At 54.0% G+C, this 25,567-nt stretch overlaps 1 protein-coding gene across 1 annotated transcript in view; it reads left to right on the plus strand.

The window, feature by feature from the left end:
* COL13A1 (collagen type XIII alpha 1 chain) overlaps positions 1-24,328 on the plus strand; it is a 96,950-nt gene extending 72,622 nt beyond the window's left edge. The window contains exons 32-37 of the mRNA XM_045291306.1: positions 2,476-2,529; positions 3,624-3,677; positions 4,695-4,730; positions 10,374-10,460; positions 14,384-14,422; positions 23,247-24,328. Of these exons, the coding sequence (XP_045147241.1) occupies positions 2,476-2,529; positions 3,624-3,677; positions 4,695-4,730; positions 10,374-10,460; positions 14,384-14,422; positions 23,247-23,279 (303 nt within the window). The 3' untranslated portion in view covers positions 23,280-24,328. The remainder of the gene's footprint in view (positions 1-2,475; positions 2,530-3,623; positions 3,678-4,694; positions 4,731-10,373; positions 10,461-14,383; positions 14,423-23,246) is intronic.
* Positions 24,329-25,567: the final 1,239 nt, after the last annotated feature.

Here is a 25,567-nt window from a genome sequence, read left to right on the forward strand (position 1 = left end):
CCCCCCCCCTCCGTGAGTCAGCCCCATCCCAAGACGGGCACCAGACAGTCATCGTCCATGCTCAGTGCAGAAGTGCTTAGGCAAGCCTCTTCAACAAAGACGACTGGACTTAGTCTGCAGTCCCCTAGCCGTAGTGTGTGCCCAGTGACCGCAAGCCTGACTGGCAGACTGCTACATATGGGATAAGGGACCGCTTGAGCAGTCCCTTCTGGAAGGAATGCTGAGGTCAGCCTGGAAGCCCAGCCCTGGGGGTTTGGGCACGACCCCTGCCCTCTGACCACAACAGTGTCCGTGTCTACCCACCATACTCTGTTGCCTTCATGCTGTGAGCTTTCTTCTTCTCCTGTCTGCCTATGAGGCCGCATCCCCCCGGATGGTGCGTATTGGGGTGGGGGTGACATTGTAGGGAGAGGGCCCGTGTGGCACTTAGGAGCAGAGTGATGAGCCTCGGGTCGGTGGTTTGTAAGCATGTTCCAACCACACCTGTCACTCCCACTAGCACAGAGCAACCCAAGCACAGAGCAAAGGAGAGGTTTGGATCTCCTCTGTCTCCACACAGCCTGACCCCAGAAAACAGACAGCACCCTACCCTTAGTAGAAAGCCCCTGGTCCTTCTGTTGCTGATTAAACAACAGCAGCACCAGAGGAAACCTCCCTTTCACTCCACTGGACAGCCCCCTCCCCTGAACACCCCATGCATGGGGTCTGTTTGTGTGCCCCTGCTGGTCACGAGTTACCTGACAAAGTCCCTCACATACTACGGGGCCGGACCACTGCCTCTCCAAAGCCAGCATGATGCGCTTCCCGCCCAGCTCTTTCCAGCTGAGGAGTCCTGACCTTGCAGGCCGCAGGGGAGGCCGCAGGCAATGAGGGGCTAAGGAGGCTGCTGGGGGGAGAGGGGGAGGGGAGGACCTGCATACGGGCACAGAGTAACTGTCAAAGCCCAACAACCCTCGGGCCTGCTCTGGGGCCTGGAGGTAGACTACGGGACCCAGGATGGCAGAAGCCTACCCTTTTAGAAGCAGGAGGGACCCCAAAGCGTGGCCTCTCCCACAGCTTTGCCTGACAAGGGCCTGGTCTGAGTGCCCATGAAGAAGAGGGAAACCGAGGCTCAGAGACGGGCTGTGCTTGGCCTGAGGAGGCAGGTCTCTCCCGCCCTCTGCATTCCTGGAGCTGGCCCCTTCTTGTCTAGGGCTTGCCATAACTCTGCCCCACCCCCACCGGGTGGCCTGTCAGGGCCAGGGGCGTGCTCTATGATGGGCGCAGTGCCCGACATTGGACTTGCATTCTTCTGATGAAACCTGGCAGCAGCCTAGGCGGCGGCCACCAACACAATTGTGTTGTGGAAGAGAAACCTGGTCCTCGGGCAAGTGACTGCTCCGGCATCACTGGGCACAGCATGGCAGCCTTCCAGGCCAGGCTGTGGCCAGCCAGCCGACCCTGGGGTCTTCTGCTTAACCATCCCTGCCCGCCCCCCCCATCGGGCCCTGTCATGGGTGCCCCGATACTCCTGTTCTTCTCTTCTAATTGCAAGATGCACCAAGAATATGCTATTGCTCTCTCCTCCCCTGCACCCCCATATTTAAAAAGAAAAAGCATCCCCCTTCTCCCCCTCCCTTTGTCTTCCACAGCTATGCCCTAGGCACCAGGAAGCACCCTCATGCCCAACTCCTCACCCTGACACTCTCGTCTGCAGGAAATACCAACAGTAAAGCACAACACCCGAAGGCTCAGAAATACAGGCTTTGCCTAGTCAGGCTATAAATTGAGGACCAGAGAAGAGGTTTAATTATGCCCCAGCAAGACCTGCTCCCGTCTCTAAGCAACATGGCTCAGATTCCTCCCACCACCGCCTCCCACTCCCCCGAGTTAAGGGTGTTTATAACTCACCTTCCTGCCAGGCTAGTGTCTGTAGGACACCCCAGGCATACTAATGGGTGCTCCCAGGCAGCTGCCCTGAGGGCCAGGAGGCAGGAGAGAAGGCCCAGGCAGAGGCTGGAGGGCTAGGCTGGGCTGGACTGGAAGAGGGAGGCGGTGGCTGAAGGACCCTGTCTCATGCCTGCCTCTGTGTGTGCACCCGCCTCGGTCTCTGTGGCATGAAGACCCTCCCGCTGCATGTGGAGCTGTGCCAGCACAGGGATGCCAGCCCCCGGCCCCCACCCCTGGGAGGGGCTCAACTCCCTTTCCAGCGCTTCTGGGAGCCAACTAAGCCACGTCTCCCTGCTGTTTTCAGCCTTGGCAAGCTTGGTTGTGAAGCTCAATGGTTTTGTTCCAAGAATCTGGCTCTGAGGCAGTGGGCCCCAAACCCAAACAGGAACATGGCCCAGTCAACCGACTGTCCGGCCGAGCCTGGCCGAGCCAACCCTGAAAACTGGGCCCTGGACGGGGCCTTCCTCCCTCGGCTCCAGCCTCGGGCAGGCTCCTCAGTTCCCTCAGCCCCAGAATCTCACCTTGGACATCTTTTCAACTCCCTAGGGAACTCCGGGACCAATTGGAGTTCCAGGCCCTGCAGGACCAAAGGGCGAGAGGGTGAGTGCTCGCTGCATCACAAGCGGGGTGAGCAGTTTGGGGGAGAGGGCAGCCCTCAGGAGCCTGGGAGAGCAGTAGGCGGTGGGGGGCAGTCCTGTAGTCATGGCACCTGGGACCCCACCCTGTTTCTATGTTAACCTCAAGAACCACAGCTGGCAGCCCTTTCTTTGTGCCAGGGGAGCCAGCCCAAGGGAGGGTCCCTCAAGCAGGCCCCAAAGCAGCTCCATTGCGTAGCTCTCAGTAGACAGAGCTGTGGAGAGGGGGCGGGAAGGGGGAGGGGATGGAAGCTCTCTGCACCTGGACTTCTGGTCACCTGGCCTCAGTCCCAGGCTTCGGTCTGACAGGGATGCACTATTGGCACTGGGACACAGTGTGTCTGGGTGATGTCTGGAAAAGTCTGAGGGGCATCAAGAAGTCACAGGCAGGGCCCGAGTCTGGGGTGCCATCCTTGCTGGTCGCAGGACCTGGACTACCGGCCACATGATCCTCAGAGCGGCAACCTGTTTGGGGAGCAGGTGGGTGGAACGTGGGGGCTCAGTGGAGGCAGAGGAACTGCACATGGCTTCTGCTCGTCGCTTCCTTCAGGCTCTCGAATGTTCAAGGCGCTGGGTGGCGGAAACCCCTTGAAAGCAATGGTCCTCTAAGGACCTGCTGAGCTATCTGCAGGGAGCAGCTGGCCCCTCACTCATTTGTCCCCTGTCCTGGCAGCCTCTGGGGGGTAGGTGGGCGTGGAAGGCTTCTGAAGGGGGGAAGGGGTTCTGACAGTTAATTGGGAAAACCAGGGACTGGGGTCTCAGAAAGTGACGTTTGAGGGCGGCTTCAAAGAGTTATCTTTCTCTTGTCTTTGCCGGCCTCCACCTGTTCCCCAACGACACTGCTCAGCCCTCATGCTGGGCCTGGGGCAGAGGTTCTGGGCCACAGACATTTGCAAGACCACTTTGTGGGGCCGAGTCCCACCCTCTCCACCAGCCTCCCCACCCCCTTGACAAGAGCTTCAGGGAGCTGGAAAGTTTGTTGGGTTGGAACACAGGCACTGGCTGATGGGAGATTTTCTCATGTCAGGAGGGCTCATGGGTTTCCTTCTCCTGTTTCAGGGCAGCAAAGGTGACCCTGGCATGACAGGACCAACAGGAGCAGCTGGGCTTCCTGTAAGTCTCCTGGGACCCGGGTTTCTTTTGGTCCCCTCCCTGAACCGAAGCATTGTCAAACAGAAATTTCAGAGCTCAGGCCCACCTAGCGGGGGCCAAGTGGGGATTCTCATTTCCGTTGGCCTGGAGCTGCCCACCATCCAATGGTCCATGTAGTGGAACGTCTCTGCTAGGCCCTCCCACAAGCAAAGCCCCAGGACGCTTGTCCTCCGTCATGGCGCATGTGCCACGGCGTGGGCCTGTTCCTCCGAGGGCCTCTGTGCTAGCCACAGGAAGTGCTGACAGAGAAACCTGCCATCGCCCCTGCCCTCGAGGAAGCTTGGGGCTCTACCCAACTCCCTATAATACAAGAAGGTCCTTTGTGAGAGAGCGCCGCTCCCAAGGGAGCTAGACCCCAAGGAGTGGCCGGGCCTGACCATTGGCAACGGGCTCTCCCATTGCTCTGCCCTCTCAGTTCACAGTCTGCCCAAAAGAGCCGGGGCTGTTTGTCCCACTTGAAGGCTTGGCCTACTCCGTTGTAGGTGGCCCTGGCAGCTTTCTTGGAGCTGCGGAGATAATTCCAGGCAAATTTGGGCCTAGTGTTCATTCATCCCCCAGCTGAAGAAAACGGGTGGTGTTTTGCCCCTTGACGTGAGGGTCTGAGAAGCTTTGGATCTCTTTCCCAACAAGAACCTGGCAGAATGACAATGTGGACCGTCTTCTGCCAGGACACTTCTCTGCTCCCGCCGTGCCCTCTGAGCCCACCGCTCAGCGTAATTGATGACGAGAGAACGGGAGCACAGGCCGGGGCCTTGGCCATGGACGAGCACTAGAGCTCTGTCCCTGGTTTTGTCCATCGTTCGTCTCAAGATGAGGTCACTTGAGCGATTGTATCCTTTGTCCCCCCTCTTCTAAAACAGGGGGCCATCAAGCCCACCCACCCCACCCCTGTGAATCCAGCCTCAAGGAATTGCTTTATGAGCCGTGGAGGGCAGGGCTGTGTGAGCATCCTGTTCTCATTTCTCTGCTTGATTCCAGGGTTTACACGGACCACCTGGGGACAAAGGGAACCGGGTGAGGCGGAGCCCTCGCACCTTGGCTCTGGTCACTAATGGGTTCAGGAAGTGGTGGAATGATCAATTGGAGACTCCTGGCCCAACCTGGCAAATACTGCTTTTCCTGAGAAATCATCCTAAATCAAAAGCTTTCTAGTGCAAAGCTTCTGGTGTGGCAGGCAGGAGCCTGGAGCCTAACCCGGCTGTGAACGCATGTCGTTTTCCACTTGACAACAGGAGACGGCACCCCTGGGGAGGCCCTTGTGTTCACCCTAATCCTCCAGGAGCTTGATGGCTCCCACCTGAGCCTTTAGATTAATGGTTCTCAACCATTCTCATGCCATGACCCTTTCATACAGTTCCTCATGTTGTGGTGCCCCCCCACCCAACCATAACATTATTTTCATTGCTACTTCGTAACTGTCATTTTGCTACTGTTATGAATTGGACGACCCCTGTGAAAGGTTCGTTTGACCCCAAAAGGGATCGCAACCCACAGGTTGAGAACCACTGCTTTAGAACCACCAGTAGCTAGCCCTAGCCTCCTTAAACTTAGCGTTACTGCGTTCCGGGCCAGTGGAAATCGATTCCACAGCTTTTGTAGGAGGCCAATCCTTTACTGAGAAATATGACGGCCAGTATTTCTCCCAGAAAGAATGAGAGGACTATGAATCCAAGGATGCCTATCTTTGGCTCCTGCCGTCTTCTCCAGGACACATCCATTGGATGGCCTAGACTCAGCCCCCTGGCAGGACATGACACATGCCTTGGATGGATGCTGGGGCCCAGCAGGGACCAGTTAACAATATCTGGCCAAGAGATGACTTGGACTCCTTTCCAAAGCTTCTCTCTCATCTGCTGAGATGCATCACGGTGGTTCTCAGAGTCGGGTCCCTGCTCCCTAGAAGCCCACAAGAGTGTCCTAGGGGCTCATCCAATTCAAAGACTGATGTGAGAGAATGTCAAGGATAGACAGAGCAATGAAGGCCAGAGTGAGGAGAAAACATATCGAGGCTCCGCAGAGCATTGGAAGCAGAACAAGCAGCTCCGACGACCCAGGGCTTCAGGCCGATCTTCAAACACCCGCACGGTGTTCACGAACAGAAGCACCAGAATCTAGGTGTCGGTGTCCAGCACCAGACCCACTCCCTTCGACGTACGACACCTGTATCGAGCACTTTGACTTTCCCGATTCTCCTCAGGACCCCAAATCCGAAGCACCCCACATATCCTCTAAAGTAGGAGGGCGCAAGGAGCGCTCCCCCTGCCAGAGTGCGCCAGCAGAAGGTCAGGTTTCGAAACCACTGGAGGGAACAGATCTGCTCCCAGAAATGTGGCCAGGCCCCTGAAAGCAGGCTGGAAAGCCCGCCTTCTTCAGGGAAGAATTGAGGCCCCCACCAATTGATCGTTCCACCTCTTTGTCCGCTTATTAACCTCCTTCCGAACTCACTTCTCACGAGTCCTGCTTTTCCTGATTGGACTACTTTAACGTTTTAAAGCTCTCTCGGGACTTTTGTAGCTGGCTTGCAGCACAAGCCATTCGAAGGCTGTGTTGCCAGTCCTTCGAGGGGGGTCCTGGCATTGTTCTGAAGCAAGAGACCGTGAAGGTCAAGGCACAGGTGGAGGGGGAGATGGGAGTGGGGGGGGTGGAGGCCCTTATTCCTAAGGAACCAAGTGTGTTGGCTGTGCCTGTGAGGCCCCTGGATCCGTGAGAAGCTCGCTCTCCTCCACGCCCCCTTTCTAATGTTCACTACGCGGGATTCCCCCCTCCCGTTATAAGAATGAAGCGTGTAGCCGCGAAGACAGCAAGGTCGCGTGAGAAAAAAGACGTGTTGACATGTTCCACAGAGCAGCCTCTTCCTTCAAAGGGCTTGACTCTCAGGATGCCAGAAGGTTCCGGAAGGGGCTTCGCTAAATAGCACCACCTTGTTCGGACTGGTTTATTCTGCCAGTCTGCAAAGAAGTCTGGGAGGGAAAAGTGAGGACTTGGCATGAAGGCTTCCAAAACAGAAAGACCGAGCCCAAGCTGAGCCGGGGCCTCTTCTGATGCCAGCAGGGCGGCATGCTGACCCTTTGATCAAGGTGAAATGCCAGAAATCGCTTAGACAACATTCCGATTGGAAGCTTTGTTGTTCCCTATACAGGTGAAGTTAGAGCTAGCCAAATCCCCCTCTATTGCCATTCAGCTTTTAGAGGGCAGCCTCTACAGGGAAGCTCCCAGACTCTTCTACAAAGCCTGAGCTGTGACCCTCATCAGAGAGGTTCCCAGGGAGTCCCCCGGGACGTGGCCAGGCCCCTGAAACTCCTCTATCGGCTCGAACATCACAGTTACATTCCATAAGATCCTCAGGCTGGGTATGAACAAGGCCATGCCTATGGGCACTGACATGGTAGTCCATTCTGACACAAACGATCTCCTTAGGAATTAGAAGGAAAACATACTCTTATTTTATTTTGTAACTGATAGCTTAAATTATGCCCCTCGGGGAGGACCAGAGATCAGAGAACTGCCTGGAACACATGCCCAGTGGCTTCTATAAACCATGGCCTCCTTCACCAAGAGAGCAGACCTGGACGGGCCACTGCCCGTACTGAAGGGTCTGATCAAAGGGGGAGGGGAAATGTGGGACCGGAGTTCAATTCTCATGGGATCCAGACTTTTTGAAGCCACTGCGGCCGAATGATCCCTGAGGAAATCTTTAGCCCTTCACATTGAACTGAAACGATGCCCTGAACTCATTTTTTGAAAAAATAATTATGTTTCTCTAATGAGTTTCTGGTTATGGTGCTGGGAGATTGTGCCATGATTAATGGGAACGGTGATACAATATGATCGGTGTAATTGCCATCGCCGGACTAGACACATACAAACATTGAAATGACAAATATATATATCTTTGTTACTATTTACAACTATAAAGTATACTTCTGTGAGTCCGCAGCGGCTGGTTGTCAAGCAGTGGATGGTCCTCGTAGAGGCAAGACTCCGAGCCGGAAACAGGGAGAGTTCTAGAAAGAAGAATGCGCTGCCATTGTCCCCAAGAAGCTTTCCGTGAATTTGGCCCAGGTGCCCCTTTCAGGATGAGAACAGTCGCGATAAAGGGTGGTGTGAATCTAGCAATTTGATCACCAGGATAATTGGGTGAACCACGATGAATGATGTCACCTGCAAGCCAGCTAAAAAGGTCTGAGTGCCACTCAGAGCGAGGCGGTCACTTCCCTCTGAGATGCCGTATGCGTGTGCGTGTGCGTGTGCGTGTGCGTGTGTGTGTGTGTGTGTCTGTCTGTCTGTCTGTCTGTCTGGCTTGCTTGCTTCCCTAGCTTCAACTTGCCTCCTTACCTCTCCCTCAAGTACCTTTTTTGGCCCGGGCCTACCTCTTCCTCCTGTACCCTAATATTTATCACCAAGATCATGCTGACTCGTCAAAAGCCCACAACCCCATGCCTCTTATCCTTTTTCTTACCCTCCCCCAGCTTCAATTTATCTCCTCGAGAATCTATTTGTACATGCTTATTTACTTCTGGAAGAAACCTCTTGGGCTTGACTTTCTCTGCCTCTCCCCTGACCCCTGTCACAGCCTCTTCTCTGTCATTCTCTGGGGAGCGAGGGATGTCAGTACAGGGACCGCTCTAAGCTCTGTAAAGGACACCTGCTTAGACTGACTTCCCATGGCCCTAGAACATGGTGCCGCATGGGGTAAGTTGCCCATCGTGCAAATCTGAAGCACAGCCAAGCATCCAGGGAGCCTGGGCTGCCCCACCTTCAGCACCTCCGCCCACCATAACGTAATTAGTGCTCATTCTCACGGACAGACAAGAAGGTTGGCCAGGGCTCCCCATGGAAACAGCGAGTGTCTGTACTTGTCCTTTGTGTGGAGGGGACTGGTGCCACACTCTTCAACAACAGGCATAGCTCAGAGTCAGGAAACCCACCCCCCTAAGTACGTAGACACGCGTTCTTCTCAAATCCTTCGAAGGAAGGATTTGAATTTTATAAACTCATTCAGAACAATGCTTGGAACCCTGGAACAGAGTGCGGGTCACTCCCAACGACCCAAGGACCCTCCAGAGTACTCGTTTCCTCAGCCTCCCTCTGACTTCCAGCCCCAGCCTCCCGCCTTGGCAATACTGCAGATGAAGCAAGCCCCGAGTCTGACCCCAAGCCTCCATGCTGGTGCCGGCCAGCCAGCCATAACAGCCGTTATTGGGCTCCCTGTGGGCAGCTGTCATTTATTTGTCGCTATTCAGCATGTAACGTGCACAAAGACCTTGCCCCCAAAAAGGCCTTTGAGAGAGGGATTACTATCCTCATTTTACAAGTGAAGAAACTGAATCAGCTCAGAGACGAGATCACTTCATCTGACCACGATGCCTCCCAGCCTTCATGGCTTTGTGCCGCGGAAGTTCCCAAGTCCTCAATAAGAGCTGTCTGTAGAAAATGGGCAGACCTGGTGGTGTAGTGGATATGTGTTGGGCTGTCATCCTCAGGGTCCACGGTTCAAAACCACCAGCTGCTCCTCGGGAGAAAGATGGGGCTTTCTACTCCTGTAAGGAGTTACAGTCTTGGAAATCCTCAGGGGCCGTTCTCCCCTGTCCTATAGGGTCGCTATGAGTCGCATTGACTCGATGGCCGTGAGTTTAGTTGGGGCTTTTGAGTGGCGTTCCAGGGTGAACTCAGCCCCTCGTTCATGACGTCACACAGACAAACATTCAAGCTCACACCGAGGCAAGACTTCACCTTTAAAAATAACTCCTCCCAGTAGCCAGGCACATACACTTTGGGATTTGATTTAGAAAGATGAGGCTGACCAAAGCCTTCCAGAAACAAATGAATGGCTGGAACTGACATGTCCACACTCAAATGGCCACCCATGGCTTCTGATCAGGATAGGATGGAAGGACCAGGCTGAGGACCAGGAACCACCCACGATCCCTGTCCATGCGTGTACATCATGTACATGTACACCTACAGACACACATTTATTCACATATGCCCATGTCCACACATACTCATACATGCACACATGTTCTATTACTGCCACAAGCACATACCCACACACATGTACATACAAACCTACATGCATGCACAGCTGCACATGTACATATGTACCCACTCATGTCTGTACACAATACACACATATAAACATGCCCACAGACAGACTCATACTTGCACATAGGTATACACGGATGCTCAAACACATACACACACACACATGCACACCCCAGGCCTCTAAATAAACTCACCTTGCCTCCTAAGCAAATATCAAAGGGAAGAAACCAGTTGGGACCAGAGTTATCAGCCCAAAGCCTATCAAAGCTGGGCTCTCCAAGAGAAGGAAGTCCATTGGTAGGCACTCTGGGCCCGGGCCGGTGGGGGGGCGAGTAGAGTTAGCAGGGGGCCTCTGGACTCGTGGTCTGTCTTTCTCTCCAGTTCTGCCTCTGAACCCCACTGTTCCTGCAGCCTGGCCTCACCTGGCCCCTGCCTCAGCCAATCTCGGGGCCTTCTCGGGTGGAGGTGGATCCTGACCCCAAATGCTATGGGGGTGAATACCCTACTGAGAAAGTCTTCTCCATTTCTCCTTTCTCTCTCTGACCCTAACCCACGGATGATCCTAACGTGCTGATGTTATTTTTTTTTCTTGGATTAAACCATTATTTACAGGGGGAGAGGGGGAAGAAAGGCTCTAGAGGGCCTAAAGGGGATAAGGGAGACCAAGGAGCGCCTGGATTAGATGCCCCCTGCCCGTTGGTATGTGTTTCCTTATTGCTTGCATTGTTTGGGTTTTCTCCTTGTGGTTTCCCAGTTGCAAACAAAGAAGGCAAATAAACTGAGACCCCAGTACCGCACTGAAGCTACCCACTGAAGCTACCCACTCGCCAGGCGGGCAAGTGAAATGCTGCCTGCTGCTGGGTCGCCCTCAAGCCACAGCTGCACACAATCCCAGGTCCCTGGACGCCGGGAACAGCTGCTGTGGAAGGGAAGAGGCCCGGAGGAAAGGGAATCTCCCAGAGGAGTCCCCGGCTGACTTGGAAGCCAGTGCGGCACTGGGGCTTCACGGGTTTGCCTTCCTCAGCGGGTGGCCACCTCTGCTGGAGCACCAGCAGTTGGAGCTGTGAATCCTTGCATGGTCAGGATGCAGGACACCAGGTTAGCATCTCCAGGGGCCACCGGTGCCCAAAGGTGACAGAACAAGGCCAGATGGGGGCTTTTACTAGACAGCCCTCCAGTACCCAGCAGCCACCACATGCCATCCTTAAAGTTTCGGTCAAACTCCCCCAGAAAACCTTCTCTGCCCCTTACTCCTCACCCCCAAAAAGGACAAACGGTGACCACCGGGTCAACTCAGGATGACCTCACGTGGGTCAGGATGGCCCTGTGTGTGCCAAAGGGTTTTCCATGACTGCTTGTTGGGACATAGGTCACCTGCCGCTCTCCCAAAGTGCCTCTGGGTAAACGGACCCCCAACCTTTCGGTTTGCAGTCAAATGCATTGTAACCATTTGTCCCACCCACCGGCTGTCAACACAGCAGTCACTGCTCTTTTGCTGTGCATCTTCTGAGCTTGTCGAATGCCTTTCTGATCCCTTTGAAGGCCCTGAGAATTACGGTGCGCTCAAGTTAAAAGCAATCTCTGTTTACGCTGGGTGAGCCTCTGCCTGGAGAGGGAGCTGTTTTAGAAGCTTCACCCTCCAGAGATCCAGGGAGAGCACAGAGGTGGGGCTTGGGAGATGGGCACCCACTGTTGGTAGAATCCTCAAGAGTCCTGCATCCTGGCCAGCAGAGAACTAGGCCTCCCTGCGCCATGGACAGGCGGAGCTGGCCAGCTTCGACGTCAGTAACACCGTTGGTTGGTTTTGTGAACAGGGACACCGAGGTTTTAAAGGAGAGAAAGGGGAGCCGGGGTTACCAGGTTTGGACGGACTGGATGCCCCGTGCCCATTGGTATGGCATTGCTCTCCCCACTTCCTGCATGGCCGATGTGGGTGTCCCTGCCTGTGTGGCTCAAGCCTGCATGCCTCTCCAGCCTCTGTCTGCCCCATTCCCCCTGCACCGCCCTCCTGTTTGCCCCGTGGACACCCAGGGCCATCCTGCCTTCACCGCCCCTCAGGAGGTCTCAGCCATCCTTCCCGCCTGTGGAGTTTCCCTGCTTGGGCCCTTGGCTTCCTTCTGTACCTGCTTCAAAAACACCCGCAGCATTGGCAACATGGGACCCACAATTCAGAACTGCTTCTAGATCAGGCTGCCACCAGAGAGCAAGCTGGGGAAGGGGATACCGCGGCACGTTCTTAGAGCTCCACTTCTCCCCTTCCCACAATGCAGCCTGGGCAGCGAGGGTCAGCCGAGCACCGGGCAGTTGCTGAGGAGTTGAGGGGACCCGGAGGTGCCTGGGTCAGCCCCTCATACCACCCCTTCCCACACTCACGGTTTAGAGGAGACAGAGAGGCACCCTCATGAGCAATGCTGGGGGAGGCCAGGAAGTTCCATGACTGAGGAAGAGCAGGGACCAACCACCCTGCCTCCCCAACACCCAGCCTCCCCACCACCCTGCCTCCCCACCATCCAGCCAGGGGTCAGGGGGCTGTCCAAGATCCGGTTTCTTGATCCTAAAAGGTCGATCCTCTCTGCGTTCATCCCAGAAGGCAGCCCAAGACCCACCCTTGGTTTCCCCTGCATTCAGCTGCAGGTGCCTGCGACAGAACTGTCCGGGGAGAATGACAGGTTAAGAATGGAGTCATGGGGAGGAGGGGAGGGCCCTCTTCCAAGCGTGTCTCGAGCCTAAGTGATGCCCATTTTATTCCCACCCGGCCCAACCCCGTCTCTGGACCGCTCTGGGCCTCCACACCCATCCTTCTGACTCATTAGAGGCAGACACCACAGGCCGGCTCAGGCTCAGCAAGGACATGTGCTCCCCTAATCCCTCCACGGGAGTGGAGTTTGTGGAGCTCTTGGCATACGTACCAGCAGTCGTCACAGTAGAATGCAGGCTTGCGTCCCTTCCCAGAGCACCTTACGGGGCACAAGGGGCTTCTTCCAAGCGGCATGTATGGCCAGAGGAGAGCACAGAGTAAGCATGAGAGCCCCATGCTTTACCACTGTCCCCACCGTCCAGCATACAGCATGAGCAGGCCCCACTCTGCTGTGCCAGAGCCCGCATCGTCCTCAGCCAGCTCTCCCCTTCACCACCCTTTCCTGCAGCAGCACCCCTGAGCTCCTTCCTGGGGCCCTGGCCTCCCTGCTCCTCCTCACTTACCCTCCCCTCCTCCTCTGCCTGCCCTGCCCGCCACTGCCCCTGCTCGCCCCTATGTCAGTCAGCAGCAATGCCGCGCCACCAGTGGGGCTCCGCTCCCTCCCAGAGTCCGTGTGAAGTGTGTGCACTGTGGGGCCGGGGACAGGGCCGGAAGGTCCTCCTGAAACTGCGGAATGCACCACCTCCCCTGCCGGGCCCACCCCGCCCAGAGGGGAAGGTCACCCTGGTTTGACCCTGAATGTAAAAATGTCAAGCTCTCCAATGACATCCCAGACTGTTGCGTCATTTGTCTGTAATTTCGCTGTGGCGTGTCCACCCTCCCACTCCGCCCCCCCACCCCTCTGTTTCTCCTTATCATTCCCCGAGTCTCCTGTGTTGGGTTAGTGTGTACGTGGGGGGATAGGGCGGCATTGACCATGACTTTGGGTTTAAGATAACTATGCTTCTTCCACCCTCCGTGATGGGGCCACTGCCTGGGAGGCAATGAGAGAGCAGGGGCCTGTCACCAAGGCGTTAGGGTGACAGCCCTTCAATCACCCTCGGAGCTGACTTGAAACCTGTATCCCTAGGAGACCTGTGTCCATCTGGGATTTCTCTCTCGCTCTAGAGCTTGGCCTCTAGACCCTACAGGCAGTTAGAGCCCAGTGGGCTGAATACCAAATCTCTGCCCTTGGTTTGGCATGACCCTTATCCTGCCCCTTGTTGCAAAACTGTCTAGCTCTACTCCCCTCTCCCAGAGCACCAGAGAGGCCAGGGCTAAGCGGCCCCAGGAGAGTCTCCATCAGCACTGTGGGTGCTTGCTTGGTGGGTGCCACCAACAAAGGGCACTAAGAGCACATAATGGACCCCATCCTGCTACTCCATTGGGCCCCCAGACTCCTGGCCGTGTCCAAGACTGGGCCAGCAGCCCTGTCTTCTTGCTGAAGGGCCCTCCGAGTTGCAAATCCCCTGAGGTTGCCCGCTCCCGCACACTCCCCTGACCCTGTATTGATCATAGGGTGTGCACTGTCCGGCTTTTGTCCTCTAAGAGAAAAACAAGGGTCTGGGGGGCCTGGGACTTAGCTTAAAACTCCTGTCCTTCCTGCAGCTTCCTACGCTGAAGCTCCCAGGTGCTGACTTGCCCACCAGCACCCCACACCAGAGGGTCTTCTAGGCACTTCTCAAGGACACCTGTGCCTGCTGAGCCCACCAGCTAGAAGAGCCCCCCTTGGCCTCACATAGTAGCTCCCGATGACCTTAGCCAATGGGAAGAGAGCTGCCGTGTTTCCCTCCTCTTTCCCAAGCCCCGAGGTAGAGAAAGAGCCAACACTGTGTAGACCTCAGTCCTTTCAGCTACCACGTGTATGGCCTGAATTAGCCCTGTCCTCCTGCGTGGTGGGCAGGCTTCTGAGAGTCTCAGTCCTTACCTGCCTTCCTCCCTGCAGGGTGAAGACGGCCTACCAGTCCAGGGCTGCTGGAACAAGGTAAGGCTCCGCGGGCAGGGGAGGAGGGTTGCATTGCCTTGGGGCAGAGATTCCCTCGGGCCTCCATGTTGCTAGCACGCAGAATGTCCACCCGGGGCCCTTCTGCTGATGAGGCCAGGCATTCTGAACAAAAGCTGTCGCAGACATTCCATGACTGTGGTAGGCCGGGCTGATGAGAGAAACAAGTCCAGAGACTCTCACATATACATAAGAACGAGCTTTATATCAAGGAGTAATTGTATATCAAGAAAACATCCCAGCCCTGTCCAGATCAAGTCCATCAGTCCGATACTAGTCCATCAGTCCCTCTTCAGACTCACACGGCCACGTGCAATGATGCAGAACGCAGGGAGATCACAGGCCGTGGGTGCAGAGTCCTGTGGATCCAATGGTGGCGGCCGCAGGACAGGGCTTGCAGGTCTCCGAATGGCCCAGCCGCATGAAGGGGAAGGCAGAGAGAGGGGGGCTGGCCTTCAGAGTTGCCATTTATCTTGGTTGCACCTCCAAAAGAGGTCATCCAATTGCGACCTGATTGACAGGCTAAACTCCACCCATCTCTTTTTATAGGTGCCATGTCGGCACCCAAAAACCTATCACAATGGCATTCCCTGCCCTGGTCACACAGAGAGAGAGAGAGAGAGAGAGAGAGAACAATCAAGAGGGCTTTTAAAGGCCACGGCAAACCCCACTGCATGGGGTTCCCAGGTCGCCACACAGACACCACTTCCGGGCTCTCCATGGCCTTCCTCCGAGTAGTTCCAAACTGTGTGAGAAAATGAAATTAGCAAGACTTTCATAGAATGAAAGCGTCAATGAGCCACTCTCAGTGTCCATATAAGATCATTTAAGCCGTATGATGGCAGTATCCAGACCTAGGAAATCCAAGATGCTTAAACTGTAAACGCACCTGGCCTCCAAGCCTCCCTGTGGAGAGCCCCCAGCTCAGCACTCTGTCCTTGCCCGTGAACGTAAGCTGTCAGAGCTGCATCTTTTCACACATGCAATGCACAGTACAACTTCTCTGGGCTCCCCAGAATTCTCACCAGCATTGACTTTCCATGTCTTCACACTCGCCCTGGCATTGGCCACCATGAAAGCAGTCTGAAGCCACAGGGCTGTCCCCTTGCACACAGCCACCCCATCCAGACACAGCCCCCAACCCTCATGACTCCCCAATAAAAGTACTAGCTGCTTTGATTCCCACGGGTAGCCACCCATCACCTGCAATTCAGAATGTTCACCAACCCTCCGCCCGTGTAGCCTCGGGGTGTTGGTTCATTCTTAGGAAAGGGCTGGACGCCCAACTCGTTCGAGGGTTCGTGCGCGGCCAATCCAGACCCATCCCAGTGGCAGCAGAGACAGACACACTAACAATGGGATGGATCAGCTACTTGCTAAGATGCTCGGAATCCCGTTAGTTCATGGGATTGTATGAAAGTAAGGAAATTGCCAACAGACCAGGCCCTCCCCCGTGCCTACCTCGTGCCTGGGCTCTGCTAGTGCCCCCAACCAGTGTAAGGACAAGCTTCATCACCAAGGGCGATGTCTCCCCTGAACCTGTCCTTCAAGCCTAGACTTCTCCCCTAGACCTCACTAAACTGGACAAAGAGGTCAGGGGTGTGTAAGACCCCCATCCCTGCCCCACTAAGAGAAAAGTATTCTACCTCAAGGAGTAACTGCTGATGGTTGAGACACAAGTGGTTGGGCTTGACTGGAAGAACAGCTACTGCCAAGAACTACAGTGTCTTGGCACCATTCAAGCCTCACAGGCCTGTCTGTTGACTGTAAATTCAGTCTGGAAGACGCCTAACTAAAGAGCCAAGGCTCCAAAGGCAGCATGGAAAAAACACGCCCTCTCGTGGCCACACAAAGGCATCCCTGGAAGCTGAACGCTTCCTTTCCCACCCTCAGGACGCTTGGGGTCTGGGCTGTTTCTTTGATGTGGGGAACCAAGAGTGGTTTCCCCTAGCCAGAGCTCCCGCCTGCCCACGCGCCATCCCAAGACCCCACAAGGGAACCCAACACCCACTGAAACTAACTGGATGATGTTTGATTTGCATTCTTGTTTTTGTTTGTTTGCAGTGATGCCGCTAACCTTGGATTGGCCTGTGTGTGTGTTTGTACATAGAATATTTATTTTTATACAGTTTTCACCTTTGAAAATGCCAGAAGTATGATGCATCTTAAAGATTATTAAAAAAAAACAAACCCCGCATATTTTGTACAGAAAAAAACCCACCTCTTCCCTTTTGTTTACAAGATGTTTTGTATAAGTCTGCATCTCTAATATACATTTTGTTTGTGACTACGGATATGATGTTTGCATGATATTTGTGCACACTTATTAAATATGGAAGCTTAATAAATTATTTTTGTTCTGGTGCCAAAGGGAGTCACCCAGCACCCAAGTGCCACTTAGCTTTTGTGTGGATTCACATACATGTGGACGATGGCATTGGTAAGGCTCGGCGTGTCAAAGAACATTTTAAACTCTCATGGAACTTTAGTATTAAGAAAATGAAATATAAAGTTATGATCCTGGTTAATCATTAAATGGAATACACTCTTTGGTAAGAGAGCAAGCCTCAGAGCCAGACAAGGGAAAATGTTCGGTCCAACAAGCTGAGAAGCTGTGTCTCTCGGGCCTACAAGGGGTCCCAGTGGGGTGACGGGTGACATGTTGGGCTACTAACCGCAAGGCCAGCAGTTTGAACCCAACAGCTACTCCATGGGGGAAGGATGAGGTTCTCTGCTCCCATAATAATGATTTGCAGCCCCGAGAAACCCTAGCCTGTGGGGTCACTATGGTTGGGATCAACTTGAAGGCAGTGGTTTTGTGGCTTCTTATGCCTGTTATCCCTGATGGCATAAAGAGTTCATGTGCTAGACTGCTAATCAAAAGGTGAGAGGTTCAACTCCACCCAGAAATAACCTCCAGAGAAAGGACTAGAGCTGTAGTTCCAGAAATGAGCCCTCCAAACTGCCACGGACACACCCAGAATCGCCAGGCATCGGCATGGATTAAGTGGCACCTGGTGTTGTGCCCATTGGAACGCATCCCACGTTCATGGAAGTCCAGTATGAAACAGAGATCACTCTTTTAACGTTTAAGGTGCTCACAGCTCTACCTAAGATGTGGGGGGTTATTTGATTGTTTACGCTCTTTATGGCGAATTGGGTGGATGTGTACAGAGCAAATCGGTTTTCCATTCAACAACTCATACACATTTTGTTTCATGATCTGATTGCAATCCCCACAATGTAGCATCCCATATCCCTCCTCTTATCTGTGTTTCCCATTTCCATCCCACCTTATTTCTTACTTCCTCTCACCTCCTGAGCTCTACCCTTGGGCAAATGCTGCCCTTTGGATCTGAAAACCATGCTTCCTAGTATCATGGTGCCCCTTATAATCCTGTCTCGTGTTTGGACGATACAAACAGAACCACAGGTGAGTTCCATGCTAGACCTGAGGGAGACTGAGAGCCACGCTCAGGGGTCCCATCCAGCCAGTAAGGCGGGTCTTTTTGACCACTGCCAGTCTCACTCCACATTTTCTCCCGCTCTACTAGAATCCCTTTGGAGAGTGGGCAGCAGTGAGAGCAGGGCACTGTCTCGTTCTTCTGGTATCGGGGTTGGGAAGGCTGAGGTTCTTGTGGACCAATTATTGCCACATGTCCTTGATTTTCTTCTCTCTCCTTTGCTCTGGACAGGGAGAGACCACTAGTTGCATCTTGGCCACTGACAAGTTTTTAAGACCCCCGTCACTACTCACAAATGTGTTACCCGGGATTTTTAAAGATCATCTGCTCTCGCTCTTGTTTTTTGCTTTGTTGTGGGTTTTTTTTTTAGTGCACTTTTTTTTTTCAGAGCAGCTTTAAGTTCACAGAGAAATTGGGCACAAATCACAGAGTGTTCCCATTTGGGGTGGGGACTTCAAAAAGTTCGTAGAAAATTTTCATTACCCTTTAATTCATTATATTTTATCATAGAAAAGATCATTTCATGATCTTTTAATTTTTCGTGACTGCTTTGAAGCCCTCCCAGCTCTTTGTTAATTTATTTCATGGGTGTGGTACATTTGCTACAATTGATGGTCCAATTAATTGTGTAATGAAATTCACTGAAATTCAGAAATTACATTGCGGTTCCCTCTGTCCATTTTACTAAATGCCTAATGTTACAGGTCCATTACTTTATCACACAGAGCAGTTTCATAGTCCTAAAGTGTCCTGTGTTCCACATATTTTGGAGGATTTTGGGGTTTTGTCCCTTTGAAGTTTTCATCCCCAAATCAGCTACTGCTGATCTGGTCATGCTGTGGACAGGGGCTTGTGGATCCAGTGAACACGGGCTGCAGAAGAGAACATTGACCCAGCTGTCGAACCATGCTAGCCAAATACATTCCGAACATGCTCCCAACACTGGGCCAGCGTGGCCCCAACCAAAGCGGTGTTTATTTTATATCAAGAAAGAGAGTTTTCTGGCTTTCCGTTCATCGTGCCTTGCTTAGTAAAGGTCTCTAAAGCATCAGCCTGGATGTCACAGGGCCGACTCTGACCCTGTGCAACCCCGTGGGCACGGGAGTGGAGCTGTGCTCCATGGAGCTGGCTGCTTTGGGAAAGCACACCACGAGGCCTTTCTTCTGAGACACCTCTGGGTGGCCTAGAGCCACCAACCTTCAGTTAGCTGCTGAGCCCTTCAGCAGGCTTAGCACCAATGGACACCCAACAGCCAGCGTTCTCCAGGCTGTAGCACGGTTGGCTCTGTTCCGACTACTCTGCCGGCAACCGCATCTGATGTAAGTCAGGCCTGACACTGAACATCGGCACTTAAACTTCGGAAAATGATTAAGACAGCAACGTCTGCACTGCGACGCTGGGTGGGCCGCGTTCTCCTGAGGATAAGATGGGGGGAACAGCTGGGCCTAAATGTGACTCACACTAATTCAAATAGATCATATGTTGGGCGCTACCTGTATTTTTTTTTACCATAAATTGGCATTCCTAAAGTGCTCGAGAAGAGCCAGTTATTTGAGGAGTTGAAGTGCCTCGCTCACCTTGGTCAGATTGTTCATTTCTTCCTATCTACCCTATCTACTGTGTTACTACTTGAGTAGTAACACAGACTCAAGTCTAACTGGCTCCCCTTCGTGAATTTGCTACAACCTGCTTATGTCCCTTCTTGATCCCTCCGATGCCACCTTCCTCACTCACTCTCACCACACAGGTGAGAAACAGATTGGGGAAACTGGTGACCCGATTCTTCAGACCAATTGCCCCTGTTCTGGTGAGAGCAAGAACTCATTGACGAGCCCCTATCAGAGTAAACCATGAATGGAGCGCCCTGGAAAATGGAAGTCCGTGTTAGCTGAATGCCCTGGGAGGCTTGGGGCAAACATAACCTCTTTTATTTTGTTTCCATCCTTGTGTTGACTTATTACACCCCAGTCATAACCACAAAGGAGTCCTGGAGTGGTGCGTGTAAATGGCTCACACAGTGGCTTGTGACTGGAGGCTGGAGCTTTGAGCTGCCCCAAGCAAAGCCTGAAGATGCAATTCCTGAACAGCTCTCAATTCCTTGAGAGCCCAGTGGAGCACAGTGCTGCTCTGGATCATGAGGTCGCCATGAGTCCACACCAACCCGACAACACTTAATACAACCAAGGGCTTGGAGTCCTCCTCAAGAATACATGGCTCTTTTACACTTGACGTAGACGTCTGAGTCAAGGAATGCAAGCATAGAGGAGAGAGTGGTACCAAGGGGACCCCGGATGGGCCAGCAAAAGGCCCTCCCCATCTCTGATGTTTAGCTGCACCTGGCTTCCCACTGGCCCACGGCCAAGTAAACAAAGGAGATGGAGGCTGTTTAAAAGGGCCACGCTGCCTCCCCCAGGGGGGCTGAGGTTCACTGAGGCTTGACCCTGCACCTGTAAATGTGTAGCTGGGGTCACATGGATCTCTGAGTCAGGATCTTCTCCCCTGTTACAGGCCTCCAAGCAGCCCACCCCAGAGGCCTCTAATTCAGGCCTTTGCCCTGGGCCTTTCCACTTGGACCTTAACCAAACAGGGCATCTAGAAACATGGCAAGAGTCGACCAAGACCTTCCTTTTGATCTGGACCAATCATCAAACAGCCACACTCACCTGTGCAGTCAAGAAGTTTGCAGAGAGACCAGGCCTCAAGCCCATAGAACAAGGTGAGGTAAAATTGCCTGGTGCTAGCAGGTGAGGGGCAGATACAATGTTGATGGGGCCAAGAAAGGCAGGGGCTGGTGGTCAGAGGGGGCTCCTGGTGAGCCAACTGCCTGGCATTTGCAGCACCTCCTGCTGAGCACCACTTGCCCAGGGAGCAAGAGCTGTCCCGCCCCAGCCTTCCTTCACAGGGCCAGCTGTGGCCATTCAGGTGAGGGTTCCTGGGTGGCTGGCACGTGCTGGGTCTGGGAACCAGTTACCTTCTAGAGTTCACTCCCCAGCCCCAGCACCTGTTGCTTGTTGCTCTGACACAGGAGCCAAGGTGCTGCCCTTCACCGTCTACCTGCAAACACCTGGCTTGACAATGAATTAGAGCTTATGCCCCTGGGGTGACAGCACAAGTTGATCCAGGTTGGGATCACAACTCTCATGGGTCCTCAACCTAAAACTGTGGGGCCTCACGGACCAAGGAAGTCACCCGTTGCTGAAGGAGGTCCTGCTGTCTCCCGCACATGCCCACTCTGCCCCCAGCTAGCCGTACCGAAGCTTCCTGGATCGAATCAAGGGCCACCACCCGGACTCCACCTGGCAGAACAGGAGAGTGGAGCACAAGGGGAAGAAAGCACTGGCCTACAGCTTGAGAGACTCAGCTTCTAGCCTTTTCTCGGCCAATCTCTGACCAAGGTGACATCGTAGGACATCGTAGGTACTCGCTGGCCTGCCATCAGCAAGTTTAGCAGTTGGAACCCCCCAGGCATTCCCTGGGAGAGAGACGGGCTTTCTACTCCTGTAAAAAGGGACGGTCCAGGAGCCCACAGCAGTAGTTCTTCCCTGCCCTCGGGGGTCACCATCGACTCCGCGGCAGTGACCTTGGGTGACTTACCCCAGGCTTCAGCTTCCCAAGTGTAAACTGAGGATGTTAGACTTGAATGACCTCCAGCGGCTCCTCCACCTCTGGCACCCTGAGACATTCTGCTTGCACTGATGGGTGGGACTTAGGAGACCTGTGGGTGCTGGACCATTCCAGACCCCCACCGTGTAGTTATTTGACTTTGATAATAGTCTGCATGGCGTTGGCATTGCATAACTGTGTGCGGCATGTGTGTGCTTCTTAACCCGGAATAACAGAACTCAGAGTGGACACGGCCACACAGGGATATGGTGAGAGGGGTCAGAAAAGGGGCTTGAGAGGTTGCTGCTCACATTGATGCATTGATGACAGAGTCCACAGTAGAGGTTTAGCTTCTTGTGCTCAGGAAGATCCCCGGTGGCCACAGATATTCAGGGACTCTGCTAGGGTAAGGTGTGTGCAGCTTGGCTTCATACCAAGCTCTCTCTGTGTCTCCCTACCTACCTCCCACATGCCCTGACCTTGACACTTTTTCGGGCACTGGGAAATGTCTGGTACCCAAGACTCTACAATGGTATAAAGAATAGGAGGGTGAACCAGAAAGCAAGGGGGGGGAGTTCCTCACCCCAGCCGGGGCCGGGGGAGCTCTCATTTATGACCCAAGGTCAGAGTCCCACATGCAAAGTGACCCTCTGCTTCCTAGAAAGCCTGGTCATTGAGAAGGGGCCATGTCCCTGTCTGAGGAAGACACGGGAGGAGGTAGGGGTGCAGGGGGAGGAGGAGGAGAAAGAGGAGGAAGAGGAGCAGGAGGTAGTGGATCTGAACCCGGGACAAAAGGCCTTAGTCATCTACCAAGACCTCCTACCAGACACCGCCCTCCTTTCCTCAGACTCCAACCAGCTGTGTCTACTCATTGATCCCCTTGATACCTCATCTGCTCTCCCCAATCCACACCCTTGGCCAGATGTGCCCTTCACCTGAAATCATACCTTTTCCCTTCCGTGAACATTTGGCACACCTTTTAGGCGTCCAGCTAAAAGCCATGAGCCTGGGAACACTTTTCTGAGTTTCAGTGGACTTGAGTGTCTTTCCTTGGGGTAACCCAGAATGCTGTTCTTTGTCTCCGTTCACATATGAGAGTCGTGGAAAGACCTTCCATATTAGACGAGGAACTATTAAGAGCAGATGCTTCCTCATCCATTCGACTCTCCACTGCTCCTTAGCCCCGATTAACTCTCAGTGCCTCCCTGATGGTCAGGGCTCATCAACATCTAAAAGCCGTCAGTCAGCTTTATGAGCATTACTGGACACAAAGACTGGGTCACCTGCCGGGGAGGGGAAAGGGGAAGGGGAGAAGGTAGACTGTCAGACATACCCCGTCGCCAGCAATGCCAGGGCAAGTGTGTCGAGCAACAAGTCAGAGGTCACAGCCGTCACTTGGAATTCTCAGGAGAGGGCACAAAGAGATTCCAGGAAAGGCAGGGAGGCCATGCAGACAGAAAGCACTCCCCCCCACCCTACCCCCGGCACAAGCTCCGTTCCCTGAACTAATCCAGCGAGCATCATCCTGGGCCATGTCCCCTCCTAAAGGGAGGACAAATAGGATGCGGTGGAAGAAAGAGTAAAGAGGGCAGGTCCAAACTCAGGGGCACTGAGAGGGTGACAAGTGGGTAGGTGGGTCTGTGGGATCCCCTGGGCCCCATGGAGGGGGTGGGTCCCGCGTGCACCAGCACAGGGAGGCTCCCTCCCACTCAAATATCCCTTCTCTGTCCTTCCTCAAGGGTCAGGGTCCTTGGTTAGTCGCCAAGAAGTGAAGCCAATCAGCCAAGCAAGAACCTTGGGACAGCACCAGGCTTTGGATGAGGGCGACCATGGAGCTGCCTCTGGACCAGGGCCGCTGGCAGGACCCTTCCTGGGGGCTTTGAGTGGGGGAGATCAGCATGTGAGCCCAGCAGTGGGCTCTCCTTTCCTGTCCTCCTCTCCAAGGCCTACAGCACAGCTACGTAGGTCAACCCCTTCCCAGAAGCCTCTCCGCCAGCTCTGGGGGAGGAGAGGTCTACTGCTTCTCTACAGCCAGCACCCTCAGCTGGCCTGCCATGTCGAGGGCTTCTCGAATTTACGGAGCATGATGGTTCTTCACACGACCTCGCTGCGGAAGGCAATGCGCACTGCCCTGCTTTCCTCTGGGAAAACCTCTCCAGGCAGGAGTGGTCGGTGTGGAGGCTCACCTGTCCCAGCTCCTTTGCAACAGATTTTCTGCAGTACCTTTGGGGCGGCCACCGTCGGCCTGTATATGCCTAGGTTCTCCCAAGGTCATGAGCTGGCTGGTGTGTCAAGCTGAAGAGAGGAAAGAAGAGAAGGCCCACAAGCAAGACTGGGCAGTATATTTGGTATATTTGGACCCCGGGCGCCACGATCCTCACGCGTCCAGCGGGTACCCTGGGATGTCCCAGTCAGTATGGGACTGGCGACAGATGAGAGAGAAGCAGTCATCTAGATATTTTCCGGAGGGCCTGAAATAAGCCCCCTTCCTTGAGCAGATGCGATGAAGGGATGGAGCTGGAAATCAGCACCCCCCTGCCTTGTTTGCCCTTTGAAATAAGACGCAAACCACCCTCTGTTCTCCTTCACGACCACGGAGCTACCTTACTGCTTTGAGGAAGAGTTGTTCAGTTAGGACAATTTGAAAAGGAAATAGGGCACTGAGAAAACAGGTGTATGTATACCTAGCACACAGGGATGTGGGGTCCAGACTAACCTTGACCCAGGACACCAGGTGACCCCAGCCCTCCCAGGTCAAGTTTCAGCGACAACTCCGCAAACACCTCCTGATATCTTGGAGCCGTGGCCATTCACTGATGGCCGACAGTGTCCCCTGAACTGAGGTGGACACTGCGTGACAAACAAAGGTAAATCCACCCACCTTCCAACCATGTACCTCAGGCAGGGAGATAACATCGGAACCCAAGAGAGAATGGCCTGAACAATTGGGGTGGGGCGGGGCAGCCAGAGGACCGCAGAAACAAAGGAGAGGGGACATCTCAAAGGGATTTCTCCCCAAGACTACCCTAGATGGAGAAGCTGATTCACCAGGGCATGCGTTCTGACGCTAAGCCCATCGTTAGCTCTGGAGGTTAAAAACATTCATGAACTATAACAAGCATCCAGCCAGTGTCTGATCCCCACTGCTGACAGAGAGGCACAATCCTGATCTTCACTCCACGGCTCCCTGACCCACCCTCCCCACCAGTGTCCATCCTACGGCAGGAAAGGCTCCCTCTGTACAGGAGAAGGAATAGGTCCGGGGCCACCGACAAAACTCGCCATCTGGGCATGTGTGTGACCACATGTGGCAAAAGTCATAGCTAACCTGGGTGACTTAGGACTCCGTGGGCACTGCTGGAGTTGTCACCGGATGCTCCGGCCAGCAACTTTCATGGCATGGGGTAAACAAAAGCATCCCTCCGGGAGATGGCATGGAAGGGGGTGAGTTGAGACTGTGAGTGACTCACAGGATCCTGGACATAGCGCTAGTCCTCTGGTCTTTTACCACCTGCCAACAAACCGCCCACACTGAACCCACAACAGGGCAGGAGACAGATGCATCCCTTTGAAGAAAGGAAGCCCTTTGGCCCCGGGCCTCACGATGAGAGATGCCCCCAAGGGCCATCTTCTTGCATTCCATTCATTCTGAAGACCCTGGGTTTCACGGCTGAGTTCACCTAACTAGCTGTGCCGGCCATTGTCCCAGCCTATGGGCAAGCGCTGCCGCCTGGAATGTGAGCCCTGCTGCTTGCCCGCCTGCCTCTGGCCAGCTACAGCGTCCCCATTGCCTCATGTGGAAAGACCTGCCCGCCACACAGGCACGGTAGGACTCGCTTCAAAGGTGAGCTACTATGGTCGTCAGGGTTAACCATTCAGGGGAAGAAGAAGAAAAATGATCCCACTTCTTATATACTCAAACCTCAACTAACCGGAATTGTGTGAGAAATGGTTCAAGGACAATTTCTGGTCAAATGAGGGTCGACCTACGCCTCCTTGGCGCCTCCATCCACAACCCCCTACAACCCTCCACTCCAGAGTCGGAAGTGATACACATTCT

Source organism: Echinops telfairi, unplaced genomic scaffold (genome assembly GCF_000313985.2).
Source record: "Echinops telfairi isolate 266 unplaced genomic scaffold, ASM31398v2 ScPeMD7_70;HRSCAF=299, whole genome shotgun sequence".
NCBI classification, from domain to species: domain Eukaryota; kingdom Metazoa; phylum Chordata; class Mammalia; order Afrosoricida; family Tenrecidae; genus Echinops; species Echinops telfairi.